Source organism: Psittacula echo (genome assembly GCF_963264785.1).
Source record: "Psittacula echo genome assembly, chromosome: 16".
NCBI classification, from domain to species: Eukaryota; Metazoa; Chordata; class Aves; order Psittaciformes; family Psittacidae; genus Psittacula; species Psittacula echo.
In genome coordinates, this window is record NC_137752.1 from 10,271,838 (window position 1) to 10,289,934 (window position 18,097).

General features: G+C 47.9%; 2 protein-coding genes across 4 annotated transcripts in view; one reads left to right on the forward strand and one right to left on the reverse strand.

The window, feature by feature from the left end:
- Positions 1-16,308, reverse strand: part of PNPLA7 (patatin like domain 7, lysophospholipase) — a 126,072-nt gene extending 109,764 nt beyond the window's left edge. Inside the window, exons 1-9 of one of the 3 annotated variants that reach the window (XM_080630523.1) lie at positions 16,237-16,308; positions 15,374-15,408; positions 12,991-13,056; positions 12,535-12,622; positions 11,844-11,926; positions 8,703-8,791; positions 8,204-8,344; positions 6,587-6,746; positions 5,456-5,536 (exon numbers count right to left, since the gene is read on the reverse strand). In XM_080630523.1, the coding sequence (XP_080486649.1) occupies positions 5,456-5,536; positions 6,587-6,746; positions 8,204-8,344; positions 8,703-8,791; positions 11,844-11,926; positions 12,535-12,622; positions 12,991-13,056; positions 15,374-15,408; positions 16,237-16,273 (780 nt within the window). In that variant the 5' untranslated portion in view covers positions 16,274-16,308. Of the gene's footprint in view, positions 1-5,455; positions 5,537-6,586; positions 6,747-8,203; positions 8,345-8,702; positions 8,792-11,843; positions 11,927-12,534; positions 12,623-12,990; positions 13,057-14,245; positions 14,346-15,373; positions 15,409-16,236 lie in introns of those variants that run through there. The other 2 variants (XM_080630524.1, XM_080630525.1) reach the window with 2 other exon arrangements.
- Positions 16,309-16,468: 160 nt separating this feature from the next.
- MRPL41 (mitochondrial ribosomal protein L41) lies at positions 16,469-16,994 on the forward strand. The gene has a single exon (XM_080630527.1). The coding sequence runs from the start codon at positions 16,492-16,494 to the stop codon at positions 16,897-16,899; it is 408 nt and encodes a 135-aa protein (XP_080486653.1). The 5' UTR covers positions 16,469-16,491; the 3' UTR covers positions 16,900-16,994.
- The last annotated feature ends 1,103 nt before the right edge of the window (positions 16,995-18,097 follow it).

Here is an 18,097-nt window from a genome sequence, read left to right on the forward strand (position 1 = left end):
AGTGACAGACTCACCCATCAGCAAAAATATAACAGAGTTGTATTATCATCACATACAAAATGGAATGAGACAAACAGCAGACTTCCTGTGTTCTAAGATATATATACATATGTTTGTATCTTCGTGTATATATGTATATCTATCCATATGAAATATTCCAAATGACAAAGACAAACAGCTCTTGATGTAAGATAAAATGAGCCCAGACCATCCTGAGTTGCTTGAAAAACAGATGGGGAAATAAAAAAGCAATGACAGATAAAACTGTAAGTGGGTACAACAGAGATCTTTTTACCCTGGAAGGCAAAAAAATGGTTTAGGATTTTCCCTCTTGAATCAGAACAGAATTTAACAAAAACCTATCACCAAACACTTGGCTAAAGAACAGCACCCCTGCTAGCCCACTAGTAAATGCTGAAAAGAGTATTTAAGTCATGAATTCATTTAGTAACACATAAAATATGGACTTATCCAATATTTCCAGGATAAAACCTCATAAGGTTCAACAAGGCTAAGTGCAAGGTCCTGCACCTGGCTTCGTGCAATCCTCAGCACAGACACAGGATGAAAGATGAAGTAATGGAGCAGCCCTGAGAAGAATTTTGTGGTATTGAAGGATGAGAAGCTCCTCATGAACCAGTTCAGTGTGCACATGAGCCCAGAACCCCCCCATGTGCTGGGCTGCACCCCCAGAGCATGAGCAGCAGCTCAGGGAAGGGATCCTGCCCCTCTGCTGTGTTCTGGGAAGAACTCCCCTGCAGTCCTGATCCAGCTCTGGGGCAGCAGCACAAGAGGGATGTGGAGCTGTTGGAGTGAGTGCAGAGGAGGCCACGGAGATGCTGCGAGGGCTGGAGCAGCTCTGCTCTGGAGCCAGGCTGAGAGAGCTGGGCTGGGGCAGCCTGGAGAAGAGAAGGCTCCTGAAGGGGAGACCTTAGAGCAGCTCCAGTGCCTGAAGGGGCTACAGGAAACCTGGAGAGCGGCTTTGGACAAGGGCCTGTAGGGACAGGCCAAGGGGAATGGCTTTAACCTGCAGAGGGGAGACTGAGATGAGCTCTTTAGGTAGAAGTTCTACAATCTACCACACTCGACTTTCAAGGTTTTCAGAATGGCCAGGGCACTCCATCTAGCAAAAGAGGAGCATTTATCAGGCAAGTCTCAGCTCCACTGTTTGCCCAGGAGCTGTGAGACACCAAATATCCTTGAGAAAATATTTATATTGGGGAACTCAGCTGGTGGTTTGGAATAGCTGCTGCTTGGTCCCAGGGACTCCCTCAGATTTCAATGTGCAGGGTTTAACTGTATTACTGGTTTGGTTAGTATCTGTAAGACAGTATCAAATCTACAGAGGAGAGATTGAGCTGAGCTCCTAGGCAGAAGCTCTTCCCTCTGAGGGTGCTGAGGCGCTGGCACAGGGTGCCCAGAGAAGCTGTGGCTGCCCCATTCCTGGCAGTGTTCAAGGCCAGGTTGGACACAGGGGCTTGGAGCAAGCTGCTCTAGTGGAAGGGGTCCCTGGCCCATGGCAGGGGTTGGAAGGGGGTGAGCTTTAAGGTCCCTTCTAACACAAACCAGGCTGGGATCCTATGAAAAGGAGCCCTTCTGTGCTACAGACTAGGAGCTAGGGAAGAAAAGGAGTTTCTACTTCAACAGTCACCCTCCTTCAGAACCTTCTAAAGGTTCCTGAGCAGCAGAAGGCAAACACTAAACACACAGATGTTACACCCTTATTACACACACACTAATTGCAAGTCTTCCAGAGCATCAGCCAACTGACCACCATCACTGCAAAAGAGTTCCTGCCCAGAGAGCACAGCAAAACCAAACAGCATATGTTCTATACAGCTATCACCACTGTGGAAGCTGAAGCTCCAGCTCTGTCTGCTGCTCTGGAAGTCAGAATGAGGCAGATTCTAAAATTAAATTAAATTAATTGGAACCAATTTGTTAATTACCCAACTCCAGCTGCCCTGCCTATGAACCACGGGGTGATATTAATAGCTTTGATTTCCGTGCTCCTGAGGGAGTTGAAACTTCCAACATCTCCGACCTCCAGTGCAGAGCTTCCAGGCGCCCTCAGAATCCCGAGCTCCTTTTAACTGAGCAAAGAAATTAACAAACGACATTTCTGGGCTTTTGCTGAACCCAGACATAAATACAACATTCCCCTTGTACAGCCCAGCTTAAAGCATGGCTTTAGACAAAGAAGTCCTTTAGAATTCTCCTATACTCAAATATAAACAAAAATGTATGGATGCATCACTGTACCTGCCATTAACTCAATTTCTTACCAATCTCTGCACTGAATACACTGCATTTTTACTATGTTTAAATTCCACTGTTCTACAATCACACACTGAGTTCACAAGGAACAGGTAAGTTATAATCAGTAGTGAACTGGGTTTTTTTCAACAGAGAACTTTATGTTCTCAACACAGGTAACTATTAACTTCTATCTTGCTCTAAGAGCTGCAGAGTAATTACGTATTGTAGGTGAGAAATGTCACAGCTAGAGTAGCTGAATCCAGATGACAGCTAATCACAGACTCATACAATGGTTTGGTTTGTGTTGGAAGGGACCTTAAAGCTCACCCAGATCCAAACCCTGCCACACGCAGGGACACCTTCCACTAGAGCAGCTTGCTCCAAGCCCCTGTGTCCAACCTCGCCTTGAACATTGCCAGGGATGGGGCAGCCACAGCTTCTCTGGGCACCCTGTGCCAGCGCCTCAGCACCCTCACAGGGAAGAGCTTCTGCCTAAGAGCTCAGCTCAATCTCCCCTCTGGCAGGTTAAAGCCATTCCCCTTGGTCTGTCCCTACAGGCCCTTGTCCAAAGCCCCTCTCCAGCTTTCCTGCAGCCCCTTTAGGCACTGGAGCTGCTCTAAGGTCTCCCCTTCAGGAGCCTTCTCTTCTCCAGGCTGAATCAGCCCAGCTCTCTCAGCCTGGCTCCAGAGCAGAGCTGCTCCAGCCCTCGCAGGATCTCCATGGCCTCTTCTGGACTCGCTCCAACAGCTCCAAGTCCTTCTCATGGCCAAGTCCAAATGAATTTGGGTAAGAAATCTGCTACAAGAGACACAGAAAACCTGCTGTATTCTCCATATCCCCTTGCTTGGATTCCATCTTCCTCTGCTCCAATCTGCCATCCTCCACACTACAACAGCATGGCTTTAACCCAGGGTTCTTGCAGCAGCCAGTCACTTCTTTATAATCTCATCCATCACGTCCACTGCATTTAAACACACTCGAGCCCTGCAGGCTTGCCTTTATCCAAGTGGCTTTTCAGATTCTTTTAATTCTCAGACTTTCTTTTTTCCCCTCCTAAGCCACTGTCAACTGATCCATATTCCTCCCAGTCCCTTCTTTTTCATTCCAACTGTGCCACCTGCTCACAGTTTTCCAAATACCATCTCCATACAAAGAACAAGAGAGCAGTAAACCCCAAAGCTCCAGCAATCAACAGTAAGCACTGTGTGTGCTCCTCCTCCAAGTTTTGAGCAAGCAGCATTTAGCTGGTCAGAATAAGTGAGACAGGCAGAACACGTCTCATGTCACAGCCACTATCTTTGTAGTTAGTGGATCTAAAGGGACTTTTCAATTTAAACAACTGGGAAATTCAATTAGAAAAGTGCCTTTTGTGTGACTTTCTTCTAGATCCAACAAGAGGTCGCCACTTCTTGCAGCAACCTCCAATTTTCCTGCACATCTCTCAAACCAATGGGGTATCAGTGGTAGAGCATGTATTATAAAGTCAGCCAGAGGACTCACAAATTCAGCTCAGACAACTGAAACCCTCTCTGGTACATTTCTTTCTTCATGTCAGATCCACATGTTTGGTGGTACAGTGGAACTTCCTTAAGGTTCTGGTGTCTGCAGGTAGTTCTGAGACTCATTCACTAATCTGAATGCCACTGCCATGTCTCCTCTGTTCTGATCAATGCTACTTTCTCTCTCCTTGCCCATTTTCATACTACTCCCTATGCCTAAAGTCAGCAGAGAGCATAAGGAAGAGGAAAAACAGAAATAAAACACCCAGTTCACAAAGCTGGAAAACCAGACAGAGAGTTGTAAAAATAAATGAGAACAAGTTATATTAGCAAGAGGAATGGCAAAGGGTTTGTTCTGTACCCATCTGCACACTGGTAACTCTTGGCAACACTTTCAATCATTTTGATTTTCTCCTTTGCCAGTGTTGTAACTAATGAGAGGGAAAAATGATAGAATGAGAATTACAGAAGCAAAACCAACAATACGAAACCGACCACAACACATAATGAATGGCAACCACACTCTGAAAAACCAAACCCACACCCCCCTCTTCTACCAGAAGGATTCTTTCTTGTTTATTCCAAAAGAATACAGGCAAAGAACACGACTAGGATTGGTGTTCCTACATGATGGTCCTGCTCTTTGGAATATCAGCATTAAGAAAATTTACTGGTGGAAGTAAAGGGCAAAGATACCTTTGAATCTGTTACTAATATGAATTTGACAGCAAGAACCAGACTTGCACAGCCCAAACTATTCACATGCCATTGCTTTCTACAGAAGAAAGTGTGACCAAGCTTTCCATTTTTTTTCTCTTTCCATAGGTTTCGTGGAAATTATAGATACATTGGGATATACCTGCATCTAATAGTGGCAAAGAACACTCCACAGAACCATTAAAACTACTTACGCAGAGAATAACAGCATCTTGTAATGAAAGGAGACAGCCAAGCACAAGAGAAACATGGTACAAGGTCAAACATGAACAACTTACTGCTTACATTATCCTCACCCTCTCAACTATCAAAATCTTCCAAGGAAGCACTTTAAGTGCTTGTGTATTATCAAAGATGATGAATTCCCCACCTTCTACTCAGTTATTACTAAATAGATGCACTGTGTCAATTCCAGCATTGGAATTCCAACTCCAACAAAATCCACAGCAGTAATCTGTGCAATAAACACAACCCACCAGCCTTTAGCTTGTTGCCTGTCAAAGAGCACAACCTCCAGAGGGGCACCAGCAGCATGAACATGGGAAGCAGAAATTGAACCCATCAACTGGTGTCACAGTGTAATTACAGCAATAACAACTGACAGATTTATTCTCATTAGACTAAATAAATTCAATAAGTAACAAATCAAACAGTGTAAAAGCCGGGACTTGTGGCTCTAACTTGATCCTCCTCCGACTGTTCTGTGACCTTGAGCAAATCAAACCATACCCCAGTTTTCCAGCCATAAAATAGTAATTCCAATCCTACTGCTTATCAGAAATAGCCACTGTTACACTGGCAGGCTACACATCCCACAACCAGCTTACACAGAGCTAACCTTACAAGTGGGGAGGACTGGGAGAAGGAGGAGAACTGGTCAAAGGAATATTTTCCATTCTGATCCTTTCCTGGTGATATTCAGAGTCATCTCCCACCAAAGAGATCTGTGACAAAGCAGCACTGCTTGGGCATGAACTTACCGTGATCACATCGAGAATGCTGAGAAGGCTGTGGACACTGTCTCCTGCCAGCACCTCCTTCACAACCACTTCTGTTCCATCCTGCAAGTGTAGCACAGAAGATCAGTGCAGGCTCAGAGCTGCACACCTGGCAGAAAGGAAGCACTTCAGGAAGCTGCTCAGTCTTTGAGCAGCCCTAAAAGAAACAGTCTCTCATTGCGACTTGGGTGTTTGCTCTCTCTCTGCTCTGGAAATGTGCTAATTCAAACCACCAAAGGTTTAAACCACCATTCTAAAAGTGATGAATTAAAAGAAACTAAAAGCCAGTTTGTTCCAAGGCAGCTGTGACCCACTTGTGTTTGCTGTGGAACAACCACTCTAAAACAGCTCCCTTCACTCTGGGACAGAATCACCTCCGTTTATTGGAGGGGTTACATGTCAAGAGGGATGAGATGTCAATGTTCTGCACAAAACAAAGAACAGCAAAATGCAAAACTATGCAAAAATCATGAAACATGGTATAATTTACTAAGACAAACCCCTGCATTTTCAGCCACAAGAAAACTGTTCATAAGTTAAAGCTAAACTCAAAGCTCAGTCAAAAAGTCGTCCCATCTAAATTGGCAGAAGGGGTGGTAAGGGCTGCCACGCAGCATTTCAAGACTCACCCATAAAGCAAGCCATCATTTCTTTTCCATGTTTACTCAAAAGTGAATTCTGGATGTTCCTCCTCCCAGGCAACCCTGCTACTACCACAGCAGAGGGTTATTGCATACAGCGTACTCAGGTTCTTCTGCTCTGGATACCAAACTGGTCTATACAGCTACCAGCCAAGAGCAGAATGTTTCCAACAGCACTCAGAACCTATCTTGTACCCTGCCTTCCCTCAGTAACTATGCAGCCAGAGCTCATGAGAACATTTCAGAATGCCTGGTCAGCACTGGGCTTTATTCTCTCCTCTAAGACACTGGGCATCATACCTAAAAACCTTGATCTTCACAAATACCATAGCTTTGAAGTAGTTTGAGGCAATCCTTTCTAAATCATGATGATTCAAAAGTCTAAGTTTAATCAGTAGCTTAATGATTCATGCTGGCTTGTATGCTCTGCCAAGTGATTTATCTCAAGAACCACAGACCAGTTTGTTCTTACAGTCTCCTGAATGCAGACTTCCAGCTTGCCATCCTGCACCACGTAGATGCTGTTATCCAGCTGTCCAGGGCGGAAGATGTATTCACCTTCATGCAGCTGCACAAAGAACATGTGCTTGCACAGTTCCAGGAAAAGAGGCTTCTCAAAGTGGCCAAGGACCCTGCAGGGAAGAAAAGGCAAAGGGACACCTAAAATTAACATTGATCTTGAAAAATCCTTCCTATATTAGCAGAGCCACTTGCACAAACAGCAAAGGAACCCCAGAACTGGTTGTGGCATGGCAGGAAGAGCAGGAGTCCTCAACACAAGTGCAGAGCACTGTGAAACACTGAAAACACTGGAGCTCCTTTTTTGAGTAGCTCCCTAAGCAACACCAGCAGGCTCCAAAGGAAGTACATCCAGTCTTCCTCAAGCCAACAGCAGCTTTGGAAGGGGGAGAAATATAAAAGCCTGCAAGATTCACACACTGCACAAGAAGTTACCCCATGGAGCTTTCCCTTTCAGTACAGCTCCCTGACCACAAACCAGAATATGAGGAATACTGGAAAAAAGGGGAACATTCCTGTCATCTGCAAGTACTTGTAAGTCTGGAATATTCCATCTCCTGCTGGTAAAGTGCAACTGGGCTCCTCTGACATTGAAACTACCCATTTTGCTAGCAGGCAGACAGAATGCACATCTTAAAGCTGATCAGCACAGCACCAGAGGGACCCTCTCACAGCCCCATGAGCTCACATTTAACAGGCTCACTCAATCAAATTCTACTGCATCATCAATTAGTCACAGGAGGTCAGAATTCCACAGCAGAAAGTTCAGGTGACTTAAATAGCAGTTTTAATAGAGCGTGTTTGACCTTCAGGACTAAATTGTACCATAATTGGGAGAGAAATGAGCATGCACAAACAAAACCAAACTTGCAGATCAGAGCTCATCCTCTTTGCTGGGTCAGCAAATTTACCCCCTTGCTGAATAGGCACAAAGCCCATCCCTTATCTCAACCCACCAAAGAACTGTGGGGATTAAGTTAACTTCGATTGCACTTGCACACTTTTTAGCCCAAGAAGTGAAAATTCTGCAGTTTATGGACTTGTCAATATGGGATCCAATTAACATTTACCGATCTTGATGTTTTCTGTACCAAAAAATTAGCTGATCTAGTCTAAAGGGGATTTTCTAAATGCACTGACAGGAATCTGCTCATGTAAGAATACCTTTACTATCACTATCCTGAATTCAGGCCACTAATCCATGTCCTTTTAGTCTTTTAAATGCACTCAAAGTTTTCCCTAAAGTTTCTAGAGAATGAGATGTCATCCCTGGCAGTGTTCAAGGCCAGGTTGGACACAGGGCCTTGGAGCAAGCTGCTCTAGTGGAAGGTGTCCCTACCTGTGGCAAGGGTTGGAACTGGATGAGCTTTAAGGTCCCTTCCAACAGAAACCAGGCTGGGATTCTATGGTTTATTCTTTCCTCAGGCTCAGATGAATTTTCAGTCAACTCCTTAAAGGTTCTGACCATGCAGGGATAAAATTTCAAACTTGACAGAAACTGCCAAATACTCAGATCACCTGAACATCCGACAAAACCCACATCCAAACTTATCTTCCCATTTAACGTTACCTGACGTTTTTAAGCATGTATAGGACTTCGGAAGGCAAATGGGAATTCTTGACATCAAACTCTGTCAGATCTGCTTCTAGCAAAGAGGGAGGGGGCTCTTTGGGCTGCAGAGTGGGACATTCCTTCTTAATCCGCAGAATCCTGCAGAGAAAAAAACAAGCGAGGAAGTTCAGGAACTCCTTCATTTGTCTTAAGCATGGGCTTTGCACTGCCACCATGGCTGAGTGCAATACTAGAGCACACTGTGCCTAAAAACAACCGTTATCAACCAGATAAAATAGGGGTGTTCCACCCTCCTGCCATCCTTCAGCAAAATCAGAGACACTGCTGCAGGCACAAACCACTCTGTGTCAGCAGAACTCCCCAGGAAAGTGCCAAGCTGCGAAAAACCAGCAGTATGGAGAAGTGTGATGTTCGGGATAGGTTCCACACCACAAAGAACAAACCCCAAAACCAGCCTCCATGGCATGAATATTCTCCTTCCCAAAGGCCCAAGTACCTTTTAGCCAAAGATAACACTTTTGCACGCTTCCGCATCCGCTGGCGAGGCACAGTGTTCCCAACCAGGGAGTTTGGGAGGGTTGTAACCTATGGGCAAATAATGACAACAAAACCATTCATTAAAAACTGAAACACGAACACATTATTCCAACCTGCAAAGGCTCCAACTCTCATCTACCAAGTCATTAGGCCATGAGCAGAGTGAAGCACTCGTGTGAGGCCCCAGAGGACTGGAACAACATCGATTCCAGGATCAGTTTCTTTCTAGAAAACAAGTTTAGTGAGTGACTAGTACAGTGGCAATGGAAGATAGAGGAAAAGAGCCCTTAGCTACCAGGTTTTTACTCAGGAACACTCAATATCAGGCAGTCAAGTGACATGCAAAGCATTGATGCTCCCATGGCAGGCTGGGATACTCCCAAACTGGGGCCTGGTTCATGTTTGAGCTGGAGATCAGCAGCACCCAGACCTGCAGCAACGCCTTCACCCGCTTTTAACGGTGACCAAGTGCCACCTCCTGGAGAAACGCAACAACTGCAAGAGCAGGAAAACCCCTTCTGAGTTCCCTTTGGAACTGGATGATCTTAAGGTCCTTTCCAACCCTAACTATTCTATGATTCTATGATTCTCCGTTAGTTTCTCTAAGAGTTGAACCCCAGGAAGAAGTTTCTCTCACAAAAACAATCTGCAATTAGTTTGGAAGCTCTTTTGTGGATTTTTGTGGGTTTTTTTTTTTGTTTAAGTAAAGTCTTAGTATCAAAACTCCACGAAGTACAATCATCAAAGGTTTGTTATAGTCTACATCTAATTCAGGAATAACAGCAAAAAGCAAGGTCTAAAACTCCAAACCAAACACTACCTGAAATGATTTACCATGGGCAATTCTAAGCGTTCTTTACTTCTTGTGTTCCATATGAACAGCTGTGTTGAAGAACATGAAAATCACCGGCAACACACACAACTTCCTCTCACTGAGGGCTTTTTTGGCCAAGTTCTATGCAAAGACTGCTCTGCAAAGCAAAAGCAAGGCTCAGGAGTAACCTCCTCCCTCCACAACAAAACAGAGCTCCAGAACTGAGCATTAAACCCAGCACAGAGTCTAATTAAGCCCTAGCATCTGAATTCACCCCAGCACAGATCAGCAGCACGGAGGCAGAGGGCTGCAGTGTTCCTCAACAAGCAGGGACTAACAAAGCCAGGTCACTTACCTGCACCTTGTTTTAATACAGATACTGGGTTTAGGTGCCCCAGCAACACAGGAGCACACTCAGATTCAAGCCCTACAGGGCACAGCTCAGACCCCCCAGCCATGCTCTGGGTTTGCTCCCAAAGGGGGCCAGTCCCATCCCTGCCTCCCAGCTCCCTCTGGGAGCCCACCATACCCACACCCTGATTCTGGCTCTACAATAGGGATGGCAGGGAGCACTTACGATTAAACAGCCTTTCTCCTTCACTATCTGTACCTACCATCATTCAACAGATGACTACAAGGAAGCAATAACCATCTGGTACTCTGAAAAGGGGTCTGGGTTCCCTCCTGAGTAACAGGCAGCTTCCCAAAGACAGGAGTTAGCAATAGAATCTTATATACAAAACTGCATATGGAGGTCCATGAAGCCACTACACAGATTTTTGGTATGGGAAGTGTTAAGTAAGGAAGTCACCTCAGCCTCCGAGACCTACTGCACAAGCTTGTAACACCACCAAACAAAACCTCTGCGCTGACACAGCCCCTCCTGACTGCTGAAAAGATGAGTTCTTTTGACCACAGCGGTACTGTCAGTCAGGAAAATAAATGAATCTCTCATTCTACATACACTATGTAGAACCACAGAATGGCTGGGGTTGGAAGAGACCTTAAAGCCCATCCAGTTCCAACTCCTGCCACGGGCAGGAACACCCTCCACTAGAGCAGCTTGCTCCAAGCCCCTGTGTCCAACCTGGCCTTGAACACTGCCAGGGATGGGGCAGCCACAGCTTCTCTGGGCACCCTGTGCCAGCGCCTCAGCACCCTCACAGGGAAGAGCTTCTGCCTAAGAGCTCATCTCAGTCTCCCCTCTGGCAGGTTAAAGCCACTCCCCTTGGCCTGTCCCTACAGGCCCTTGTCCCAAGCCCCTCTTCCAGGTTTCTTGTAGCCCCTTTAGGCCCTGGAGCCTCTTCTCCAGTAGCTTCAAAGGAAACATATCTTGAGCAGAAAGACAGGAAGATTAATCTCCTCAGATAACTGGACTTGGTGCTGAACACCCAGCACACCCACTGACAGTAGCCTAATCCTCAAAGGGAAATGGCTGTCTGCAGGTTTCCTCAATCCACCTTGCCACAATTTCCCAGGAAGAGCCACTTGCAGAGATAAAAGTAAAAAACCGAATAAATAAAAGGGGTAGCTCACGTCAAACAGGCAGCCATGGCCTCAAAGGACTTAACCAGCTGATGCTGAAAGATTCCCAACTGATGGAAAATTCTTGATGAGACCTTTCAGAATAATGGGGCAGGAATGACATCGGGACAGGAACCTGAGGGCACAGGTAGGATTCCCTGGGACAATCCAAGGCAAAGACTTCAACCTTGGGATAAACCCTTCTTGAACGGTCTCTAATGAGACAGTTTGACAAGTCTTGTTTGCACGTGAGTACAGAACACAAGAGCTCAGTGAAGTGCTTGTGCTCCTCCCAGCCAGGCTGCAGAACGCAGATACAAGTATCTGCTCTGCAGACTCAGGTGAGAGAGAAGGTGTCAGCTTGGAAAGCAAAGGCAGTACTGGAAGTCATTATCTGAAAAGGACAATCCTGAATACAGGATCCACTAGGTATCTTGATTGAAATCCTGAATACTGAGAAGAATGGATTAAATAATTACCAAATCCATAGAGAAGTCAGATAGTCACTGATTTACTACTACCTCCACTGTTGCAGATATTCTTGAAAGGGAAGGCCTGGCCAGGAGCAGTAGCCATCCCTGTTCCACCAGAGATTGTCAGAATTCCAGGAGTCTTGAAACATCCCCAAAAATCCAATGGAATTTTATATGTTGAAGGCCCTGGGCCTGGGTAAGGAAGCAAAGCACTGCAAAGTCCACAGCTCCTCCCAGACTAGATTTTAACCTTTACTTCCCCCCCCCGCCCCGTGCCAGAGGCACTCACCTTCCTCATGATCTTCCGCCCATAGAACATCACCTTGTCCCGCTTGCGAAATCGGTACTGAGGCACCTGAGGCTGAGGTTGTTCTAGAACACAGAAGTACCACATCAGAGACCACCACCTGCAGCTCCACACTGAAGAGAAGGGCCCTGAGCAAGGTTGGTAACTGTGCTATAACACACACTGTAACAGCCATGGCTCCTGTCTCCTAAGCAGCAAGCTTTGGAATGTAAACCAACACAAGATACCTCATTACCCAGCTCTGGTTAGCCAAGGCAGACTAGGGAAGAGCTGGCTTCAGGCTCTACCTAATCACCAGGGGACAAAAAAAGGTGCTCTCCATGGATACAAGGCTCTGGTAATTTTAATCTCACATGAGAAACCTCCAGTTCACCCGTTTCTCTTTACTGTGACACTGAAATCATAGCAGGGTTGAAATTCCTTTCATGATTTGCAACTGATACTAAAGATATCACACAGCAGAGAAATAAAACCCTGCAGCATCCTGCACACAACAGGAATTCTATGTTCACACCTGTGTGAGTGAATCAACACAAGTTCTTCACCCTTTTAGAGCTGTTTTCCTGCCAGAACCACAACCCTCACAGCTAACATCTACCACGTGTTGTTATAAACACACTGAAGGCAGCAGAGAAAACTGTGTTTAAAACACACACAGTCATTAAGTACTTACTGGATTGTCTCACTCTTCTGTAAACGACAAACACCACAACTGCTATGAGTAGCAATGCGACTGCAGCTCCAATTGCAATTCCAGTCAGCTGTGAGAAGAATTTAGCAGGGAAAGAAGTTAGTAACTTCTAATGCTGAGAATTATTAAGTACTTTGTGGAGGGCTGGAGCACACTGAGCTCAGTAAGATGTCTACAAGCCAAGTACGTTCAGAAAAAGTTAATTCACTCATAAGCTCACATATGAGATATTCAGTGTATTTTCCCCAGAGATCTGTGATCAACTCCATGTGCATGAGATGAAACAACAGGAGTAACTCCTGCCTCATGCACAGCAACAGCAAAGAAACAAACACTCAGACTTCAGCTGTGACTTAGTCGAACTCCTACACCTTGCACGAAGCTATCCCCTAGTTTTGCACAGCCAGTCCTCCCCCAGCTGATGGAAGCTGAACTTACCATAGTGGTCTGTATCCTGTCTTCTACAAACCGGAGAATCCGCGTCCCGCCAGCTGGCAGCACAGCCTGGCAATGAAATGAAGGTGAGATTAGTCTCCCATTAGCAAAAAACCTCTGTAAAAGCATCTCAACACCTGGTCTGCTGCATACAACACAACTTGATTGTATTTTCCAACATCTGTCTTTCATCTACAGCCCACTTTGCCACCACAGGACAAGTGAGAGGGGTCATCAGTTCAATACGTTCCTAAGCATCCTAAACCAGGGTCAGACAGTGAGGGGATAACATTTTCTGGTGATCCTATCTTACTCGGAGCAACAAGGATGAGAACTGAATGTGATGGGCTTTATGAGGCTGAGAAAATAAGTCATAAAGCAGCATAAAAAGAAAACCAAGTACACGGGAACAAGATCTGACTGCAGGTATAGTGTCCTGGGACCTGTGCTGACCATTTTGATCAGGAAAAAAGCTGGCAGTTAAAATAAGCTCACAAATGCCAGCTCAAAACTAACCAGAATGGGGAGGAGTGGGGGAAGCAAACCAAATATTAGGAACAAGCAGGAAACAGAGTACAAGGACAGATACATCCCCCTATAAGTCTTCAACCTTACAAGGACCTGAATTTACAGGCAGTTCTAGGCCCAGTGTTTGCCCTCAGCTCCTGAGATGACCTCCTCATTCAGCTTTGTCACCAAGAGGAAACTGAAATGCACACCAGGAGCCACCAGACTAGTCCTGCTCATGGAATTCATTCCAGTTCTACAGCATAAATAAACTCCTGCCTAAGCAGCCAACTAAAACAGAGCAGCTTGTCATCTTAGGCTGCTTTTAACAGGGCATATCAACAAGTTGTCTTCCCAGCATGAGTCAAACTAACCCTACCACCACACTTGCCAGACTATTATTAGTGAGATTGTAGTGGAAAGTCACAAGAATTTGAAAAAAACAAATGAAAAGCTGAAAAATTGTTAGCAACAAATCCAACACATGCTGGTAAAATGTTCTTGGTGTGTCTGTTGTGGTCACTGCATTGACTTCCCCTTGACAGTGTCAGGGACACACTCAGTTCTGCTACTGTGCAGGCCTGTGGGGTCTCAAATAACAGCAACCATAGTAGTTGCCAACTGACAGTCACATTGCTGCTGTCAGGAGAAGAAACAAATCCAGGAGCAAAAGAATAAACCACGTACACGTACAGCCTGAGCCCTCGTGCCTCAGTGCCGAAAAGCAATGAGGGAAAGAGGAAATTCACACCTTCAGTTAAAACCAAGAGGTTCTTGCAAGGTTTCCCATGAACACCAGTAAACACATGGTATCTCCCCTCCATGCCCGGTGGTGTATCCTCTCAAGCACTGACAATCGTCCAGGAAAAGCAGACAGGTTGCACCTGTACAGATTCTTGAGATACGTCAGCAGCTACTGGTACAGGACAGCATTTGAGAGAAGTATGAGGTGGTGGTGGAGTCATCAGCTCTGTAGGGCCATCTGACAGCCCAAGCCTGCAGGACCTCTCAGAGGAAGGCTCCAGCAGCAGTCCAGAGCTTCCTCTGTGCCTTACACAGAGTATTCCAATACCCAAAGGGGCTACAAGAAACCTGGAGAGGGGCTTTGGACAAAGGCCTGTAGGGACAGGCCAAGGGGAATGGCTTTAACCTGCCAGAGGGGAGACTGAGATGAGCTCTTAGGCAGAAGCTCTTCCCTGTGAGGGTGCTGAGGCGCTGGCACAGGGTGCCCAGAGAAGCTGTGGCTGCCCTATCCCTGGCAGTGCTCAAGGCCAGGCTGGATGGGGCTTGCACAAAAGCTCAGCTCTCCCTGCAGGTCCCACACAGCTCCACTCACCCACAGCTTGATTATAGGTACTGGATTTTCCCAGAACACTCCTGCAGGTGGGTTGTGTGCTGGTTTTAGTTGTGGAAAGAATTATTTCCTATTGAGGGCCTTGTCCTCCATCACTGTGACAAGCACCACGGGCCTTGCTGCACTATCAGGTTTGTATTTATAACCAAGAACAAGCTCAAGAAGAGCTGGTGGCCAAAGAACACCACATTCTGCTGTCTTTAGGCCAAAAAACATACTGTTGAAGCAAAAGGCACTTCAATCAGATCACCACACTAACAGCTTGGAACATGAAGCAGATTTTGAGTGGTTTGCAGTAAAAAACATGTTAAAATTAAAAATAAAATACTAAAACCACACACACACAAATTGGACTAATACTGAAGTTTTTGGAAAGACAAAAATCTTGCAGGAAGGTGTTTTCAAAGTAAAGGCAGCTAAAGACATTACACAAATGTTATCAAATTTAGCACGGCAGCTTTCAGGTTCTGCAGACAGCAATGGGGAAATGAAGACATCCAAAATCAACAACAAAGCATATCATACCTCAAGGCTGGTGCTGTTGCTGTCTTCATCCATGTCTGGAGATAGGGCAGGAGCACAAATGAAAACAAGACAACAGCCAGTTAAGAGATGGCCTCACTCTGACCCAAACTCTTCTGAACTCCACAACAAGAAGTGTCACCAGAACAGCTCTTCCTGTTCGGCAGAACCAGCCAAGTCAGGGGAAGCTGGGTGGTTTTCTACTTCTTTGGCCCTTTTCCTCCGAGTTGAGCAACAGAACCCAGCACCCTTTCGAGAGGCTCTGCTACCGGCACCAACAACACAAGTCCTCTGGGCAGTGTACGATGGGGCTTGGCTCTGCTGTGCCTCAGGTCTCCTCAGAGGAGCCTCCCCCCGACACTCCCCAAGTGCTGGGAGCACCCACGGAAGCAGGACCCCGGTGCCTACACCCGGTAGCACCCGGGGAGCCACCACAGGGGATCGGTGTCAGTGAGGAACCGAACATTGCCCCATCCCTGGCAGTGTTCAAGGCCAGGTTGGACAAAGGGGCTTGGTGCAAGCTTCTCTAGTGGAAGGTGTCCCTGCCTGTGGCAGGGGTTGGAGCTGGATGAGCTTTAAGGTCCCTTCCAACACAAACCACTTCTTGGTTCTGGAAAGACACCGGAGCAGCTGCTGCCGGGGGACGCTGTTTAACGGGGCAGAACCCTCACAGACCGGCGCTGTCCCGCCAGCTCCGGGCCTCCCCCCGTCAGACCGAGCTCCCCCCTAAACCCCAATACACCAAACCACGCAGCACAGACACTAAAAGCAGGTCCCCCCAGGGCACTGTCCCGCCCCGGAGCAGCACGGCCCTGTCCAACCCGAGACCACCGGCTCCGGCTCCCCGTCGGCGGGATCCTCCTCACCTGCCGCCGCGCCCGGCGCCGCCAGGTCAAAGGTCATCCCCGCGGGCCGCGGGCAAAGTTAGCAAAGAGAAGACCCCGCCCGCCGCCGCCGTCCGCTGAGGAAAGCGGCAAGCCCCTCCCACACCCGGGGCTCCTCGCCGCTGATTGGCGGGTGAGTCCCTGTCCCGCCTTCTGGGGGGCACGATAGGCGGTGCGGGTTGGCGGTGGTGTTTCGGCCAATAGGAACGGGTGGTGTTGGCAGGTGTCGGGCCCGCCATGGGGCTGCTGCAGGAGCTGGCTCGCGGGTTGGTGCGGGGCGCGGACCGCATGTCGCCGTTCACCAGCAAGCGTGGGCCCCGCACGCACTACAAGGGCCGCGGCGCCCGGCGGGCCGGGGTGCTCACCTCCAACAAGAAGTTCATTCGCATCCCGCAGATGGTGCCGGAGTTCATCGTCCCCGACCTCGCCGGCTTCAAGCTCAAGCCGTACGTGTCGTACCGCGCCCCTGAGGGCTCCGAGCCGCCCGCCACCGCCAAGCAGCTCTTCACCGAGCTGGTGGCTCCGCGCATCGAGAAGGACGTGAAGGACGGCACCTTCGACCCCAACAACCTAGAGAAGTACGGCTTCGAGCCCACGCAGGAGGGCAAGCTCTTCCAGCTCTTCCCCAAGAACTACATGCGGTAGGCGGGAGCGGCGCCGCCCGGCGAGGCACGACCCGCACCGGCACCAGAACGGGACTGTTCCGGACACCGGCCATTAAAAGCAAACCCTTCCTCCTCGGTCTGTCTGCAGTCTCTGATATACATTGGGGGGCCGGGAGGGGAGGCAGCTGGTGCTTATCTCCCATCATGGCATGTCCGGCTCTGGGCGTGGAGCTGCTGGGGAGGAGCGGGAGGCGGCTTCTCTCTGGGTCGCAGAAACATCAGCACTTCCTTCGCGGAAGGAATTCCTGCCTCGGGGAACAGGGGAGGGCACAGCGTGTCACCCTCGGGGAGCGTGGGGCTCCCCGCCTATGGGGAGCAGGGTGCTGCTGCCGCTCGCACTGGGCAGCAGCCACAGGCAGTGGGAACCTGACGACCCTTGTCTATTCCCTCCACTCCGAGAAGAGACCTGCAGCCCGTGATGAGTTTTTCCAGGTGTAAAGCTTTCCTTTAGAATAACTCAAGATGCAGGTCATGGGTACGTTGAAAGTGTGATCCTTAGCACAGCTGCTTGAGGCTACAGAGTAACTGATTGTATGTGAAGCATAGCCCAGGAATTGCTATTTTTAGATATAAATTCCTGGCAGATCAGAGTCTTTCTGATCATCAAATTAAGTGGATACAAGTGACATGTAACTGTGTGCAGTGGTTTAAAGTAGAAATTGCTGAGTTCTAAATGTTCAATGTCATTGGAAAGAACATGTTTTCTTAGAATTCCAGACTGTGCTGGGCTGCAAGGGACTTTAAAGTTCACCCAGATCCAACCCCTGCCACGGGCAGGGACACCTTCCACTAGAGCAGCTTGCTTCAAGCCCCTGTGTCCAACCTGGCCTTGAACACTGCCAGGGATGGGGCAGCCACAGCTTCTCTGGGCACCCTGTGCCAGCGCCTCAGCACCCTCACAGGGAAGAGCTTCTGCCTAAGAGTTCATCTCAGTCTCCCCTCTGGCAGGTTCAAGCCATTCCCCTTGTCCTGTCCCTACAGGCCCTTGTCCAAAGCCCCTCTCCAGCTTTCCTGCAGCCCCTTTAGCACTGGAGCTGCTCTAAGGTCCCCCCTTCAGGAGCCTTCTCTTGTCCAGGCTGACCCAGCCCAGCTCTCTCAGCCTGGCTCCAGAGCAGAGCTGCTCCAGCCCTCACAGCATCTCTGGCCTCCTCTGGACTCGCTCCAACAGCTCCACATCC

Excerpts from the sequence above, each read along its gene's own strand:
- MRPL41 (XM_080630527.1), top strand. The coding sequence starts at position 16,492 with ATGGGGCTGCTGCAGGAGCTGGCTCGCGGGTTGGTGCGGGGCGCGGAC.